Source organism: Erpetoichthys calabaricus, chromosome 1 (assembly GCF_900747795.2).
Source record: "Erpetoichthys calabaricus chromosome 1, fErpCal1.3, whole genome shotgun sequence".
Classification (NCBI taxonomy): domain Eukaryota; kingdom Metazoa; phylum Chordata; class Cladistia; order Polypteriformes; family Polypteridae; genus Erpetoichthys; species Erpetoichthys calabaricus.
In genome coordinates this window covers 21293786-21310164 of record NC_041394.2, presented here as the reverse complement: position 1 = coordinate 21310164, position 16379 = coordinate 21293786, and the positions used below count along the sequence as shown (strand labels likewise).

At 41.2% G+C, this 16379-nt stretch overlaps 1 protein-coding gene across 1 annotated transcript in view; it reads right to left on the bottom strand.

The window, feature by feature from the left end:
* si:ch211-11n16.2 (zinc finger FYVE domain-containing protein 1) overlaps positions 1 to 15605 on the bottom strand; it is a 68194-nt gene extending 52589 nt beyond the window's left edge. Inside the window, exons 1-2 of the mRNA XM_028796165.2 lie at positions 15366 to 15605; positions 1259 to 1763 (exon numbers count right to left, since the gene is read on the bottom strand). Coding sequence (XP_028651998.1) covers positions 1259 to 1763; positions 15366 to 15473 — 613 coding nt within the window. The 5' untranslated portion in view covers positions 15474 to 15605. The remainder of the gene's footprint in view (positions 1 to 1258; positions 1764 to 15365) is intronic.
* Between the last annotated feature and the right edge of the window lie 774 nt (positions 15606 to 16379).

The window sequence follows — 16379 nt, the reverse complement described above, 5'->3', positions numbered from 1 at the left end:
CTGATTTTAAAATAGCAGCTAACCAATTTAACATTTGTAAAATGACACTAACTTTTATTACAGTGACAAAATGCACATTGGTCCATTTGTCTTTGTGTGCCACTGTTTTTATAATAATAATAATATTAAGTTGCATTTATAGAGTGCCTTTCACAAACCCAAGGTCGTTTTACATACAGAGTAAAAAAAAAATTACATAGAAAACAAAAGTTCGTAGAAGAGGAAAAGTTTTCAGTTGAGATTTAAAGGTGCAGGAAGAGGAGCAATCTCTAAGAGACTGAGGAAGAGAGTTCCAGAAGGACTTGCCTCCCATGGTGGAGAGTCTGGTGCATGGGACAGTAAGGAGATTACTGCTCGAGGACCTGAGCGAGCGACAAGGAGTGTGAGGTGCTAAGAGCTGAGTGAGGTAGAGAGGGACAAGGTTATGGAGGGCTTTGAAGTTGAGAAGCAGAATCTTGAATTTAATCCTTGATGGAACTGGTAACCAGTGAAGCTAGGAGAGAACAGGGGAGATGTGAGCAGAACGCTTTGTGTGGGTGAGGACTGCGGAGTTCTGAATGTACTGTAGATTCTGTAGAGATTTTGCAGGGAGGCTGATGAAGAGGGAATTACAGTAATCAATACGAGACATTATGAACCAGAGTCTGAGCATCATTTAAGGACAATGTTACGGAGATGACAGAATGAAATTTTGGAAATAATAATGGAAGAGTTAAAGAGACTGAAAGCAGAAGTAACACATATCTGATTTCATTAATGGCTCTCTGTACACCATTCAGGAATTTTTTTTTACTTTAAACTAAAATGTCAACAGACTGCAGTGATTAAACAGACTACAGAAATTAAACCACTGTCTTTCAGAGAGAGTTGTACACCAGTTGGACTGTGTATATCAGACTACGTGAGAGGTCTTCACGGGAACATGCCACTGACGGGCTAAGATTAAATAAGATTAAAATTGCTGGAAAGTCAGGTAATGTGACATGGCCTTAAAAGTGCTTAACCTTAAAGCACCAATCTGCCTAATGATATTGTAATAATGTCAGAAAAGACTGTTTTACTTTGTCAATTTGTGAGTACAAGTTCAAAGGTACTCAGGGTAAAATTTGAACCAAAGTGTCTAAATCTGTGAGGCAGCAACACTAAAATGTTGCAGAGGTTTGCTGTTAAAAAAAAACCCCATAATTATATATTAATCTTCTCAGACAAAACTCATAGTTTCTTTTAATTCCCAATTGAAAATTTTAAAAGTACTCACCAGAGCCAAGTACGTTTGTACGTGTAGTCTCCTGAAACACCACAACTGCTGGGCCAAGACTAGACAATGGTACCTCCAAGCCACAGCGACTGGACACAGCACGTAACTCAGGGGTGAAATAACGAAGATAAGCACTAGAAGCATTGCCAAGGAACTGGAACATGTCATTATGTAAGCGTTCTGCCCGTGTGCGATACACTACCACATCTGACACAGCAAGCACTTTTAGCAGCAGCCTCATACGTTGGTTCAGGTTGGCTGTAGCTCCAAGCAGGCCTTCGGTGTCCAGGACTATCAGCCTCAGTTTGGGTTCATATGCCGCCCATATTCCAACAGTGCAAGAATCTTGTAGTGGAGAAGTATGAAACAGCTCTTTGCCTCCAAAGAGGCAGTGATTTAGTGTGTGGGACTTGCCATCACCTGTATTGCCAAAGATGGAAAGGACCTTGATACTGTCCACAGTATAGCAGCCCAGCATGTCCAGGAATGCTGCTTCATTGTTCACCTGTAATTTAAATTGAACAGGAAAATGTCTTTAAGTATCATGTAAAACAGGAAAACCTGGATTATTGCTAACATTCATTGTATTCTACTGAGCAAAGAAATTCAAAGACACATGTGAGGAGCCAACAGTCTCTGGTTCATCTATGTCTTTTCTTGATTTCTAATCTTCTCTATCCTAAATTATGTTTATTTTATAAGGACTTACTTGATACTAGGCGGGAGTGCAATTCTTCTTTACTGTATTGTTTTATATACTTGTGTTTTGTGCAGCTTTTTCCACTATACTGTAAAATGTGATTTAATTATGTTTACCCTGTTATGAAATTCCTAGAAACTACGTTGCCTGACAATAAAATTCAAGTTCAATGCCTGACAATAAAATTCAAGTTCAATGAAGACCATACGGAAGTCAGAGACTGACCAAAACAATGCCAAGACATCAGATAGACAGGCATGCTTTCTGATGTGAGGTCCAAAACATCTGCATTATTTATTCCTCATTGGTGCATTCTATGTGTCCTTCTTCCGGATGAGGGGCAAGCTACAGACTAGTTGGAGTGAGTTGCTAGGTGTGTCATGCTATGTCACTGGCTTCATAGGAATGCCTCCAACTTGTTAAGATTATGTTAAAGAAGGCAATGACTGAAAATCAGTAGAAAAGTCATCTAATGTGAAATGGCCTTTAGCTAACAGCACAGGTGAGAGGAGAACTTTGCAAACCATCACATTTGGAGTCACCAAGTGTTGGCTATAAATGAACTGCTGATGAAGCAATTCCACAGTTAAATCAGTACTTCAAAAAATAGCATCTTTGTCTATTTACATTATGACTAACTGTGTTACAGCTAAGACGATGAGCCTCAGTTATAGTGGTGGCAGTTAATCAGATGTTTCAGAAGCATTAAATAACTAACTGAGGACTTTTCTGAATACAGCGGAACCTCGGTTCACGACCATAATTCGTTCCAAAACTGTGGTTGTAAACCGATTTGGTCGTGAACCGAAGTAATTTCCTCCATTGGATTGCATGTAAATACAATTAATCAGTTCCAGACCATACGAACTGTATATAAATATATATATTTTTTAAGTTTTTAAGCACAAATATGTTAATCAAACCATAGAATGCACAGCGTAATAGTAAACTAAATGTAAAAACATTGAATAACACTGAGAAAACCTTGAACAACAGAGAAAACTAACACTGCAATAGTTTGCGCTATAGCGCTACCAACCGCTGGCTAAAAACACTTTTTTTAATGAGTTTTAAGCACAGGGAAAAAAAATGAACATTTGAAAAAATACATAATTTAATAAACCACCAGGAAAAGTAACATTGCAACAATGCATGCTACGAACCGATCGCTGTAAACAGAACTGAAAACAAAATCAAGCCCAGTGCATTCTTTAACTGCCCTCCTACCTTATGTGTCCAGCCCCCTCTCTCTCGCGCTGCCTGTGTGTGCGCGTCTTTCTCTCTCTCATGCTACCGGTGGGTGTGTGTGTGTGTGTTGCGCTCTCTCTCGCTCTCTCTCTCTTGCTAGCTGCACAGGAAATGCACAGGGAGAGACTGAACATGTACAAACCGAAAGGGAACCTGGCTTGTTCGTATACCGAGTGTGTGGTCGTGAACCGAGGCAAAAGTTTGGCGAACTTTTTGGTCGTAAACCGATTTGTACGTGTACAGAGACGTTCGTGAACCGAGGTTCCACTGTACAATATTTTGGGTTTTTTTTTCTTTAAACCAGGGTCAAATATTTTTAGTTCACTGTAGCTCATTACTCTTGAACATGACACATACAATTGTACACGAGTAAAACATTACTGCCATAGAAAAATTCTTGCTCTTCCTAGTGACTTAGCTTTCGTTGATGGCCATTGCAAGTAAATTATTTTAGAGGAAAATATATTCTTTTGAATTCAAACAGGCAATTAGTAGGGGAAATGGGAAATTTGGGTATTATTACACAATTTCACCCTGTAGAATATCCTGTAAAAATAGTAGCTTCAACTAGATTCAAATGCAAGGCTTGGATCTGTAATCTTATACCGTTACTAAGTTTTGAACGGTTTAGATTAGGAGCAATACACACTGAATTGCGCTTTCCTTTATCTTATTATATACAGCATTGACGTTTACAGGCTGCACATTTATGTGGCCCATGTAATGAATTGAATGTTTTAAGCACTATACAGAATAGAACAGGTGAAAAAAAATCATATAAAGAACTATGTACAATGTCCATCTTTTCTATGTTCTGCCCATGGGCAATCCATCTACTGAGCTGTGCACGGACCAAGGAATGCGGACACTCTCGGCTTGTGTTGTACCCACAGCATGAAGTAGGCTGGTAGGGTTTTGTTTTTTTTTGTATTTCTTTTCAGCAAACTTGTTGTAGTGTAAATAAAGTCAAGGCATGTTTTTCAAGAGAGCCAGAGATGACTGGAACATTAGTCTTCAAGTTAAAAAAGTGAAGTAAAAAACTGAGAAAACATCATCCTGTGCAATTAGACAAACAGCAAGAAAAGCTCCTTTAATGAATTCAGGCCTTTTTACTTTGTCCTTTAATTAGAAGAGGACACTATTTTTTCTTAGTTTGGACCACAAGCTTCTGTTAAATAAAACAGTTTATATTTTTAATTGGAAAAAGAAAAGATGAAGAATTTGAAATTGATGCTTAGTAAACAACAAGCTTGTTAGCTTAACAGCAAAATGTGTCTTTAGACAGACAGACAGACGGACGGACTTTATTAATCCCCAAGGGGAATTTCACATACTCCAGCAGTAGCATGCTGATAAATACAATATTAATTAAAGAGTGACAAAAACACAGTGCAAGTTAAAAACTGCAAGGTGGAGAGTGCGAGGCAGGTGTAACAGTCATATTGTGTAATGTTACTGTTTACCTAGACCCATATCCACCCCAGTGGAATTGAACAGTCGCATAGTGTGGGGGAGGAACGATCTCCTCAGTCTGTCAGTGGAGCAGGATGGTGACAGCAGTCTGTCGCTGAAGCTGCTCCTCTGTCTGGAGATGATCCTGTTCAGTGGATGCAGTGGATTCTCCATGATTGACAGGAGTCTGCTCAGCGCCTGCCGCTCTGCCACATATGTCAAACTGTCTAGCTCTGTGCCTACAATAGAGCCTGCCTTCCTCACCAGTTTGTCCAGGCGCGAGGCGTCCCTCTTGTTTATGCTGCCTCACCAGAACACCACCGAGTAGAAGAGGGCACTCACCACAACCATCTGATAGAACATCTTTAGCATCTTGTTGCAGATGTTGAAGGACGCCAGCTTTCTAAGGAGGTATAGTCGGCTCTGTCCTCTCTTGCACAGAGCATCAGTATTGGCAGTACAGTCCAATTTATCATCCAGCTGCACTCCCAGGTATTTATAGGTCTGTACCCTCTGCACACAGTCACCTCTGATAATCTATATATACTATGAACATTCATGGCTTTTACTGTGTTTATTATTTATGTGTGTTATATAATACATGTGTTGGCAAGAAGTATTACATTACTAAAATGGTAATCCATATTTATAATTATACCTCAAGAATTAGAAATGTCTAGCTGGTACAATAAAGAAAAAAAAACACCTGGATAAATATAGTAAATGTATATTTTAACAGCAAAAAAGCTGTAGTGCAATTAATGATTCAAAATTATTAAAAACCTATAATGGCATATATATTTACACTTAGCAGTGTTTAATTACCAATATCAATTAATTGATTGTGTGTGTATATTGATGATAACCTTTTTATAAGGCATGTGCCTTACGAATGGCCTACGAATCTACTGCAACTCCAGTCTGAAGATACACACTAGCAGTCTTGAATCTCTTATAATAGGGAGCCGGAGCCTCTGAACAAAAGAAGAAATACATTAACACTCCAACAAAGCATTTGCTGAACCCTTACCACTGGCATCATTGTGAACACATGGCAGCACTTTGACTCACACAACCAATGTACAGTAGAACCTCTGGTCACAAACGTTTCTGAACACGTACAAATCGGGTTATGATCAAAAAGTTCACCAAAATTTCGCATCTGTTCACGACCACACGCTCTGGTGGCAAACAAAAACACTGGCGGCCAGTTTCCCTTCTAGTTTGTATGCGCCGATGATTTCCCATTCTCCGTTTCCCCATTTTCTTTTGTTTGCGTATACAGCTCCTAACAAAGACGACGTACGTGTTCAGTCTCTCCCTGCACATCGTTATTGGTCAGACGTGCGTTCATTCGCTATCAACTCTTTGTGCTCTATTTCATGTGCTTTTGCATTAATTGTGCAATTAACCATGGCCTCTAAGCAAGTGAAAAGTGGTAGTGCTGGTGAGAAGAAATGTTAGTTTTCTCTGTTGTTCAAGGTTTTCTCAGTGTTATTCAATCTTTTTACATTTAGTTTACAATAACACTATGCATTCTATGGTATAATTAATTTTTTGTGCTTAAAAATATTTACATACAGTTCGTATGGTCTGGAACGGATAAATCATACATACAGTCGTATGGGGAAATAACGTTAGGGTTACGACTCAATTCGGTCACGTCCAGAGTTTTGAAATAAATAATGGTTGTGACCAGAGGTACCACTGTATCAGTTGCTGCCGAGACATGATTGGTTATATTTTGTTTAGTATCTCGTTCTTCTATTTTGTGGGTTTGCAAAAAGAGATTTTGAAATATCCTGCAATCAATATAAAAACAGTCCATGCATGTGCTGTAACATGCTTTGCCATTTTTATGGCTGTGCCTATTTTTCATATTGCTGTCCTACATTCCAAATAATGATTTTCTGAGAAGGGCTCCGCAGAAGTTTCAAGGTAAGGTAGTTAGAGTGGCAACATGTAGCATATTGATTAGCTCATGTCAGCAAAAATTTTATTTTACACTGTTCGTGTGACAATAGACACCCTATAAAATATAGCTCACTGGCTCTTTAAAAAGCCCTTACCTTTCATATCATTGACAGACTGTATGTCCCTTACTGAAATTTTTCACAATATGTCCTGGGATTTCTTTTTGTTCAGACTGATTTGTATTTTCTAGTTGGAGTAATGAATGCAGTTACTGAACTTTTCTTATGTTCTTCTGTCATTGGATTAAGAGGTTTTGCAGGATGCAAACCTGGTCGAACTGATTTGACACACAAGAACAGTGTTACTGTGTAAAATATTTTACCATCTCTGACTTTTCACGTTTCAAAATGTATTTTCTCACTAAATTTTCATGATGCAGAAAACTGAATGGTAATTTCAGCATTTGACTACTGGCATTATTAACGGTTATCCATGTTCTGCAGGTTTACTCTCGTCATTGTTACTTGTTTTGCCTGATACAGTAAATATGTAAATAAATATAAATTTAGGTATTTTTAACTGGGGTTGAACAGTCCAGCATTGGTTAACACTGCTGACTCATGAATCCAGAAACAAATCTTGCAACAATTTGTTGTTCACACGGTTTATCCATATTCTCTCCATGTCTGTGTACATTTGTTTCACCAAAATCTACAGATATGAAGGATAGGTTGGTTGATTAAGTTTAAGTACTGCAAAAATGCATCTATTACTCATTAATTCTTATGTAACAAAACCTTAACAAAGGATTCTTTTGGTGTTAATGACACTTACAAACCATCAGTAAAGTGGTTATGCTGATGTGCTGGTAAAACTACTTATGAATATGAAGGGTTAAAAGTTTGCATACTGAAGTATGCTATATCAAGATTAATATGTCTCACTTGACACACTTCTGACCATTCTAAAGTGGATTTTAGTAGGCCTCATTACACAGATGAATAACCACTTTATTAGTGTTCAGTGTCATTAAAACCGAAACAAACCTTTGTTAAAGCCTTGTTACATAAAAGTAATTAAGTAACAGATGCATTTTTGCAGTACCTCAATTTGCGTTATCCAGTTATTCTATAAATACTTCCCACTAGGGAATTGTTGTTACTTTTAACTTTGTCGCTATAATGCCAGTTATTTAGTTACACACTTGTGGGTTTCTGCAACTGTTTTCTGGACTTTCTGCCAATGATGCACCTTGCAGAAGCTAATTTTGAATACAAGTAACATTTCCAAACACTCAGCTACATTTGCCCCTATGAGAGTTTGGCTTAGGGCCGGTTTATACTTCACATTCAGAATGTGTATGCGCACATGTCATTCTATGTGGATCCTACAGGATCGAAGTGCGCGCTTCAATGTTTGATGAATGGTTCGATGTGGTGAAGCAAAATGCTGATATACAAATGCATTCGTGGTGCTTTTATATTAAAGTGTTGAATATTCCCCAACGTAATGACACAATACATTTTAAAGGTCTCACATAACATCTTCAGTGCTGTTATTTATTTTTTTTTTTTGCATCTTCATAACAGCATCACAATGAATGGTGGCATATTTGAGCCACTAAGAAAAAAATTGGAAGACATAGTGAAAAGGTGTATTTTGTGATTAAAGTGGAAATTTCGGGATAAATCTCGAAATGTCCACTTTAACCTTGTAGTTTACATTATCATTAAAGGAGACCGTCGTAAACGTCATCTTAAAACCAACCCAGTTAGTTAGTTAATCGCTTTGGGCTCCTGGGGCTTCCTCCTGACCCGACAGTAGCAGAAAGCAGCAATAGATCGGCACACAGAACACATAAAATTTACAATATTCCAGCTCTCTGCACATTTAGAATCCTTAGATTTATACTTGATATCACTTTCATGGTGAAAACACAGCCACAGGGGATGCACAAATCAGTGTGTTTTCTTTGTGCCGGTTACAAACCCGGATAACTGGGGAGGGTAACGTCAGGAAGGGCATCTAGGGTAAAATTTTGTCAAATCAATATGAGGACAATATAAATTTCCATACCGGATCGGTCGAGCCCCAGGTTAACAACAACAGCCACCAGTACTGTTAGCTAACAGGGTGCTGACGGAAATTGTGCTACTGTTGGCTGAAGAAGAAGTAGGAGAAGAGGAGGGGGGAGTCCGGAGGCAGGAGGAAGGTAAAGAGAGTGGAACTGAAGGTAAGAACTTTGAATGTTGGCATTATGACTGTAAAGGGGAGAGAGTTAGCAGATATGATGGAGAGAAGGAAGGTTGATAAATTGCGCATGCAAGAGACTAAATGGAAGGGGAGTAAGGCCTGGTGGATTGGAGGTGGATTCAAATTGTTCTTTCATGGTGTAGATAGGAGGAGGAATGCAGTAGGGGTATTCTGAAGGAACAGTACGTCAAGAGTGTTTTGAAGGTGAAAAGAGTGTCAGAGTAATGATTATGAAGCTGGAAATTGGAGGTGTGATGATGAATTTTGAAAGTGCATATGGCCCGCAAGTTGGGTGTACAATGGATGAGAAAGAAGATTTTTGGAGTGAGTTGGATGAAGTGATGAACAGTGTACCCAAGGGACAGAAAGTGGGGATTGGAGCGGATTTCAATGGATATGTTGGTGAAGGGAACAGAGGAGACAAGGAGGTAATGAGTAGGTATGGCATCAAGGAGAGGAATGAAGAAGGTCAGAGGATAGTGGATTTTGCCAAAAAAATGGACATGGCTGTGGTGAATATGCATTTTATGAAGAGGGAGGAACATAGGGTTACATACAAGAGTGGAGGAAGATGCACACAGGTAGATTACATCCTATGCGGAAGAGCTGATCTGAAGGAGATCAAAGTGGTGGCAAAGTGGTGGCAGCGGAAAGTGTAGTTAAGCAGCATAGGATGGTGGTCTGTAGGATGGCATTAGAGATCAAGGAGAGGAAGAGAGTGAGGGCAGAGCCAAGGATCAAATGGTGGAAGTTGAAAAAGGAAGACTGCAAGGTTGAGTTTAGGGAGAAGGTGAGACTGGCACTGGGTGGTAGTGAAGAGTTACCAGACAGTTCGGAAACTACAGCAGATGTAGTAAGGGTGACAGCAAGAAGGTGCTTGGCGTGACATCTGGACAGAGGAAGAAGGAAAAGGCAACCTGGTGGTGGAATGGGGAAGTACAGGAGAGTATACAGAGGAAGAGGATGGCAAAGAAGAAGTGGGATTGTCAGAGAAATGCTGAAAGTAGACCGGAGTACAAGGAGATAAGGCACAAGGTGAAGAGAGAGGTGGCGAAGGCTAAAAAAAAGGCGTATGATGAGTTATATGAGAGGTTGGACACTAAGGAGGGAAATAACGACATGTACCTATTGGCTAGACAGAGGGACCAAGCTGGGAAAGATGTGCAGAAGGTTAGGGTGATAAAAGATAAAGATGGAAATGTACTCACAAGCAAGGAGAGTGTGTTGAGCAGATGGAAAGAGTACTTTGAAAGGCCGATGAATGAAGAGAACGAGAGAGAGAGAGAAGAGGTTGGATGATGTGCAGATAGTGGATCAGGAAGTGCAATGGATTAGTAAGGAGGAAGTAAGGACAGCTATGAAGAGGATGAAGAATGGAAAAGTCGTTGGTCCAGATGACACACCTGTGGAAGCATGGAGAGATGGCAGTGGAGTTTTTAACCAGATTGTTTAATGGAATCTTGGAAAGTGAGAGGATGCCTGAAGTGTGGAGAAGAAGTGTATTGGTACTGATATTTAAGAATAAGGGGGATGTGCAGGACTGCAGTAACTACAGGGGGATAAAATTGATGAGCCACAGCATGAAGTTATAGGAAAGAGTAGTGGAAGCTCGGTTAAGAAGTGAGGTGATGATTAGTGAGCAGCAGTATGGTTTCATGCCAAGAAAGAGCACCACAGATGTGATGTTTGCTCTGAGGATGTTGATGGAGAAGTATAGAGAAGGCCTCGAAGGAATTGCATTGCGTCTTTGTGGACCTGGAGAAAGCATATGACAGGGTGCCTCGAGAGGAGCTGTGGTATTGTATGAGGAAGTCGGGAGTGGCAGAGAAGTATGTAAGAGTTGTGCAGGATGTGTATGAGGGAAGTGTGACAGTGGTGAGGTCTGTGGTAGGAGTGACGGATACATTCATGGTGGAGGTAGGATTGCATCAGGGATCAGCTCTGAGCCCTTTCTAATTTGCAATGGTGATGGACAGGCTGACAGACGAGATTAGACAGGAGTCCCCGTGGACTGTGATGTTTGCTGATGACATTGTGATCTGTACTGATAGTAGGGAGCAGGTTGAGGAGACCCTGGAGAGGTGAAGATATGCTCTAGAGAGGAGAGGAATGAAGGTCAGTAGGCACAAAACAGAATACATGTGTGTGAATGAGTGGGAGGTCAGTGGAATGGTGAGGACACAGGGAGTAGAGTTGGCAAAGGCGGACAAGTTTAAATACTTGGGATCAACAGTACAGAGTAATGGGAATTGTGGTAGAGAGGTGAAGAAGAGAGTACAGGCAGGGTGGAATGGGTGGAGAAGAGTGTCAGGAGTGATTTGTGACAGACAGATATCAGCAAGAGTGAAAGGGAAGGTTTACAGGAAGGTAGTGAGACCAGCTATGTTATATGGGTTGGAGACGGTGGCACTGACCAGAAAGCAGGAGACAGAGCTGGAGGTGGCAGAGTTAAAGATGCTAGCAATGAGTACATTAGAGGGTCAGCTCAAGTTGGACGGTTGGGAGACAAAGTCAGAGAGGGGAGATTGCATTGGTTTGGACATGTGCAGAGGAGAGATGCTGGGTATTTTTGGAGAAGGATGCTAAGGATAGAGCTGCCAGGGAAGAGGAAAAGAGGAAGGCCTAAGAGAAGGTTTATGGATGTGGTGAGAGAAGACATGCAGGTGATGGGTGTGACAGAGCAAGATGACGAGGACAGAAAGATATGGAAGAAGATGATCCGCTGTGGCAACCCCTAACGGGAGCAGCCAAAAGAAGAAGAAGAAAAGAAGATCACTTTCATGGTGAAATGCATCAATGTATATATATTACATTTTACACATAAGTCGTTAACTTCATTTAAATAATGAATACTGCTAACAATTACACAAATGGGGGCAACATAGTGGCAGAGTGGTAGCGCTGCTATCTCGCAGGGAGTCACGTCGCTGGTGTTCCCTGCTTGGAGTTTGCATGCTTTCCTGGTGGGCTTCCACACTGTATTCTGGTTTCCATCCAAAGACATGAGGTTTGGGGATTTGGTGACGCTAAAATGACGCTAGTGTATGTTTGTGCTTGTATTCACCTTGTGATAAGTTGGTGCCCTGTCCAGGATTGTTTGTGTCTCGCGCCCAATGCATGCTGGAATGGGCACATCCCTGGATTAATGGATGTAATCATTAAACATCCTTTTCCGAGATATTGTGGCAAAGTGTCCTCAGAATTTAATGGATGTTTCAGGCAATTCACAACACAGAGAAGCCAAACCTGTTCTCACCGTGATGATATCTCGCACTGCCACCTGGTGGAATCTTCCACATTTACGTAAAGTACGCACACAAGTATAAACAGTACAACGCTTGCATAGCAGTAGCGTCCACAGGCGCACGCGTCATGTAGGGTGAAGTATAAACTCGGCCTTAGGGTTAAAGAAGGCAGTAAAAAAATCCCTTCTAAAGGAAAAGAGCTTTACAAATGTCTGGATGACTCCTTAGCTGCAACCAAGTATTTAGCAGAAAAATGTGTGTTCTAATTAACTCTCACACAGCAGTAGCAGAAAAACACTCAGCATTCCTTCCACTTTCAAGGATGATGTCAGAATGTCACCATTTAACACAGCAACCCTGCTGTCGGGTATACTGTTGCTTCTTGGATTATTAGGACTTTATCACTCCATGTCCATTGGTATGGAGCCAGGGCTGGTTATAGTGGAAAATGGGGGGAGTCTATGTTACCAAAATAGACATTCCACCGTGAAACACTTTTATAAGCGGAGCTAAACTAACAAATTACTACATTTTGTAAATAATAATTATATTTAAAACAATTATTGTCAACTGGGTGAACATCTGGCAGGCTGACTTTAACTGAATCTGTTTCCTGGTTCCAGCTGTATAACATGCCTTACAAAGTTCTGCTAACCTTTATGTCTGGGGGCATAGCGAATTGTCCTCCTACCCCTCTTTGCACCGGAAGAGGATCCTTGACACACCTTTTTAGCACCTTTTTAGAAACTGCCCAAAAGCCCTTGGAAAAGGGTGGTATCTGTGGCATCATGACTCGGTGCTAAAGGCAGTTGCAGATCATGTTGCAATGGCCATCAATGCCACTAAGCATTGCCATTCAGCAAGGAACATTTTTCCCTTTGTCAAGGCCAGTCAAAAGGCCTACTCAAAGCCTAAAACAAGGACAGGGCCTCCTAAGCAACCAAGCTTCCAATTGGCAGCCGAGAGTGAAAATGGCCAAGCAGTTGAGGTTCCTAGAAACATCACGCTTACAATTCTCCGGTGGATCAACTTTTCAGAGGCCACCAAGCAAATGGAAACAGTCGAACTCACAATGCCCTAGGAAGAGCACTTGGAGGAGGTCAATGAGCAGAAATTATGCAAAGGACCAGGAGCTAGTATAATAATATCTGAGGAAAGGCTGACAAACACACTGTGAGCCCTTTAAGGTGGGCTACTGGGGACTTGTAGGGTGCTTATTGTACAAAGCCCTATCATTGTTGGGCATCACAGGAGAGGTGAAAAGGAAGGCCATTAGATCAACAATTAAAGCTGCAGAGAGAGCCACTAGGTGGGTTTGTATTAATAGATAGATAGATAGATAGATAGATAGATAGATAGATAGATAGATAGATAGATAGATAGATAGATAGATACTTTATTAATCCCAAGGGGAAATTCACATACTCCAGCAGCAGCATACTGATACAAAAAAATTCAATTAAACAGTAATAAAAATGCAGGTAAAAACAGACAATAACTTTGAATAATATTAACGTTTACGTTTACGTTAAGAGTCACATAGTGTGGGGGAGGAACAATCTCCTCAGTCTGTCAGTGGACGTCACGGGGCGGAGTGGTGGCTCTGAGGCTAAGGATCTGTGCTGGTATCCCGAAGGTTGCCGGTTCGAATCCCCGTCAGTGCCAAAAGAGATCCTACTCTGCTGGGCCCTTGAGCAAGGCACTTAACCTGTAATTGCTCCAGGGGGCGCTGTACAATGGCTGACCCTGCGCTCTGACCCCAAGGGGTATGCGAAAAAAACTAACAAACACTGTTGTAAGTCGCTCTGGATAAGAGCGTCTGCTAGGAGCAGGACGGTGACAGCAGTCTGTCGCTGAAGCTGCTCCTCTGTCTGGAGATGACACTGTTCAGTGGATTCTCCATAATTGATAGGAGCCTGCTAAGCGCCCGTCGTTCTGCCACAGATGTCAAACTGTCCAGCTCCATGCCTACAATAGAGCCTGCCTTCCTCACCAGTTTGTCCAGGTGTGAGGCGTCCTTCTTCTTAATACTGCCTGCCCAGCACACCACCGCGTAGAAGAGGGCGCTAGCCATAAGGGCAGATCCGTGGTCAGTTGCCGCTGGCATGCAAGTTGGAGACTGATCATCTCCGGCTGGGTCATCTTGACGAGGGTATCTAATGTTGAAAGACCTGAAACTCCTTATGGTAACATCACTGGAGATGTACCCCAGCACATTCAAAAATATTACATCTTGCCTGATAAAGGAGCCTGAGTTGCCTCAAAAGCTTGCATATTGTAATCTTTTTAGTTAGCCAATAAAAGGTATAATTTTGCTTGACTTCTCACTACAAAAAGATGAGTAATTTATATTTATTTGTATATTACTTTTTAAATATATTGTTTTTTCTCTAAATCGGTGTTAGTTCATTTTAAACCTTCATCTCTCAGAAACTGGATGGGATTGAGCAATTCTGTTGCCACATTTATATTCAGCACCCTAAAAACTGTAAAGATCACAAAATGTATGTTGACGGAGAAACAAATTTTTGCGGACCAGTGGATGAAGCAGCGGCCCCCGACGTTTCTGTATATTTTAAGAGGCCCTACTCCTTATAAACACGAGTGGCCCGGATGTGTTGTTAATTCCATGTTTCTGCACTGGTGTCACTAAACAACAAACTCTTTTCTTTGAGCTGTAAGGTACACAGCCACTGAATTGAAAAGAACTGGATAATGGTCTCTATAGAAATCTAGAACCTATTCTCAACTGTTAAGTCATTTTCTGTATTGTGAAAGGCGCTATATAATAAACGACTCCAAAGTCGTACCGAACTATTTCTTTTGCCCGATCTGGCTTCAACGAAAACAAAACTAAAAGGAGCCAATCAGCCCGCAGCAATGACTCGGCGCGATGACGTTATCCGGCCGGCTCATGTAGCGAGAATGTAAACAACACTTGCACGGGAAAACAAAGGGAACGGGCCTAAGTTTGTGTGGCCAAAGGACGTACAAATGAAAACTGGAAATAGCAAAGCCGGCAGAAAGCTCGGCCAAATGCAGCTTCCTAAATCAGTGTCAATTACAGGACACTCATCCTGTACAAGTGTGAGCCTTCGCTAAAACGCCCTAAAACAACTGTCACCCCCATTCCGTCCTTCTCTTTATGAGCATTAAAAGGACTTTTAACGATCAACAACTTACCAACAACCAACAAGAGAAAGGAGTTCACTCGAACTGATAAACTGCGCCAAGTTGCTTTCGAATGTTACCCAAACTAATACAATGAGTCCTGACTGATGCGTGTCGCGCCTACCTTTAAATTCTCGCTCTCGTCCAGCAGCAGGAAGCTCTGTCGCGCTAAGCCTTTTCTCGCCGGCGGGCCCCGAAGCTCGTCCTGCTGCCGTAAAGGCAGATCTGACATGACCGCGGTTTACGCCTCTCTCCTCCAAACTTGTCTTTTCTTCCTCACAGTTGACAGGATGCTACCACAACATTCGCTCCGCTCTACCTTCCATCTTGCGTTCCCACAAGCCCTCTCTCACCCCGGCGGCGAGAAGTCGCCCGCCCATCGAGACAGACGAGGAAACAGCGCCCCCACCCAGTCACTGAAAGGAACGGTACCCGTGGCGGCGGTGGGCACGCAATGAAACAGGCGCGTCGCTCCCTATAAGGGAACTCCTTTAAGGTATGCTGCATCTTTACTTTACAAATAATAGGGTGAATAAATTTATTTCTAAAATAAAGAGCAAATTAATATTTCACGAGTAAAGGACAATTTATTAGTATTATAAAAACCTATCATCCGTTTCTGTGACTGAATGGTACACACCGCTATAAGTGATTATAATTTGCTACATTTCATGATAAAGACGCACCACAGGAAATAAAACAGTACAATGTTTTTGGTCAGGGTTATTGAGGTACCACCAATGTCCACTTCAGTCCAAAAGCGAACTCGTAAATTCCTAAAGATACCGATTCAAATTCTGTGATCACGGGAAGTCCGGCGTAAAGTCTGAATTACAAAGAAAAAAAAGATGCGACATTACATACCACACGGAAGTTAGCCACTCATTCATCAAACTTATGTAAAGTGTTTCTTTTACTACGTTCATTCGAAAGGAATATTACACAACGCATACATCAACGTCATTAAAACGGATCAGTTAGTTGAAAAACTGAATGTTGCGCATTTTGGACCTCCATGGGTAGAAAAAATAAGTTAACAGTACATTGGACTCCTTTAATTTTGACCGTTTTCTGACCAGACAGATTTCTTTGTTAATTTACAATATCCCAGCCTATCATGGGTTAGAGTGATTTGCAA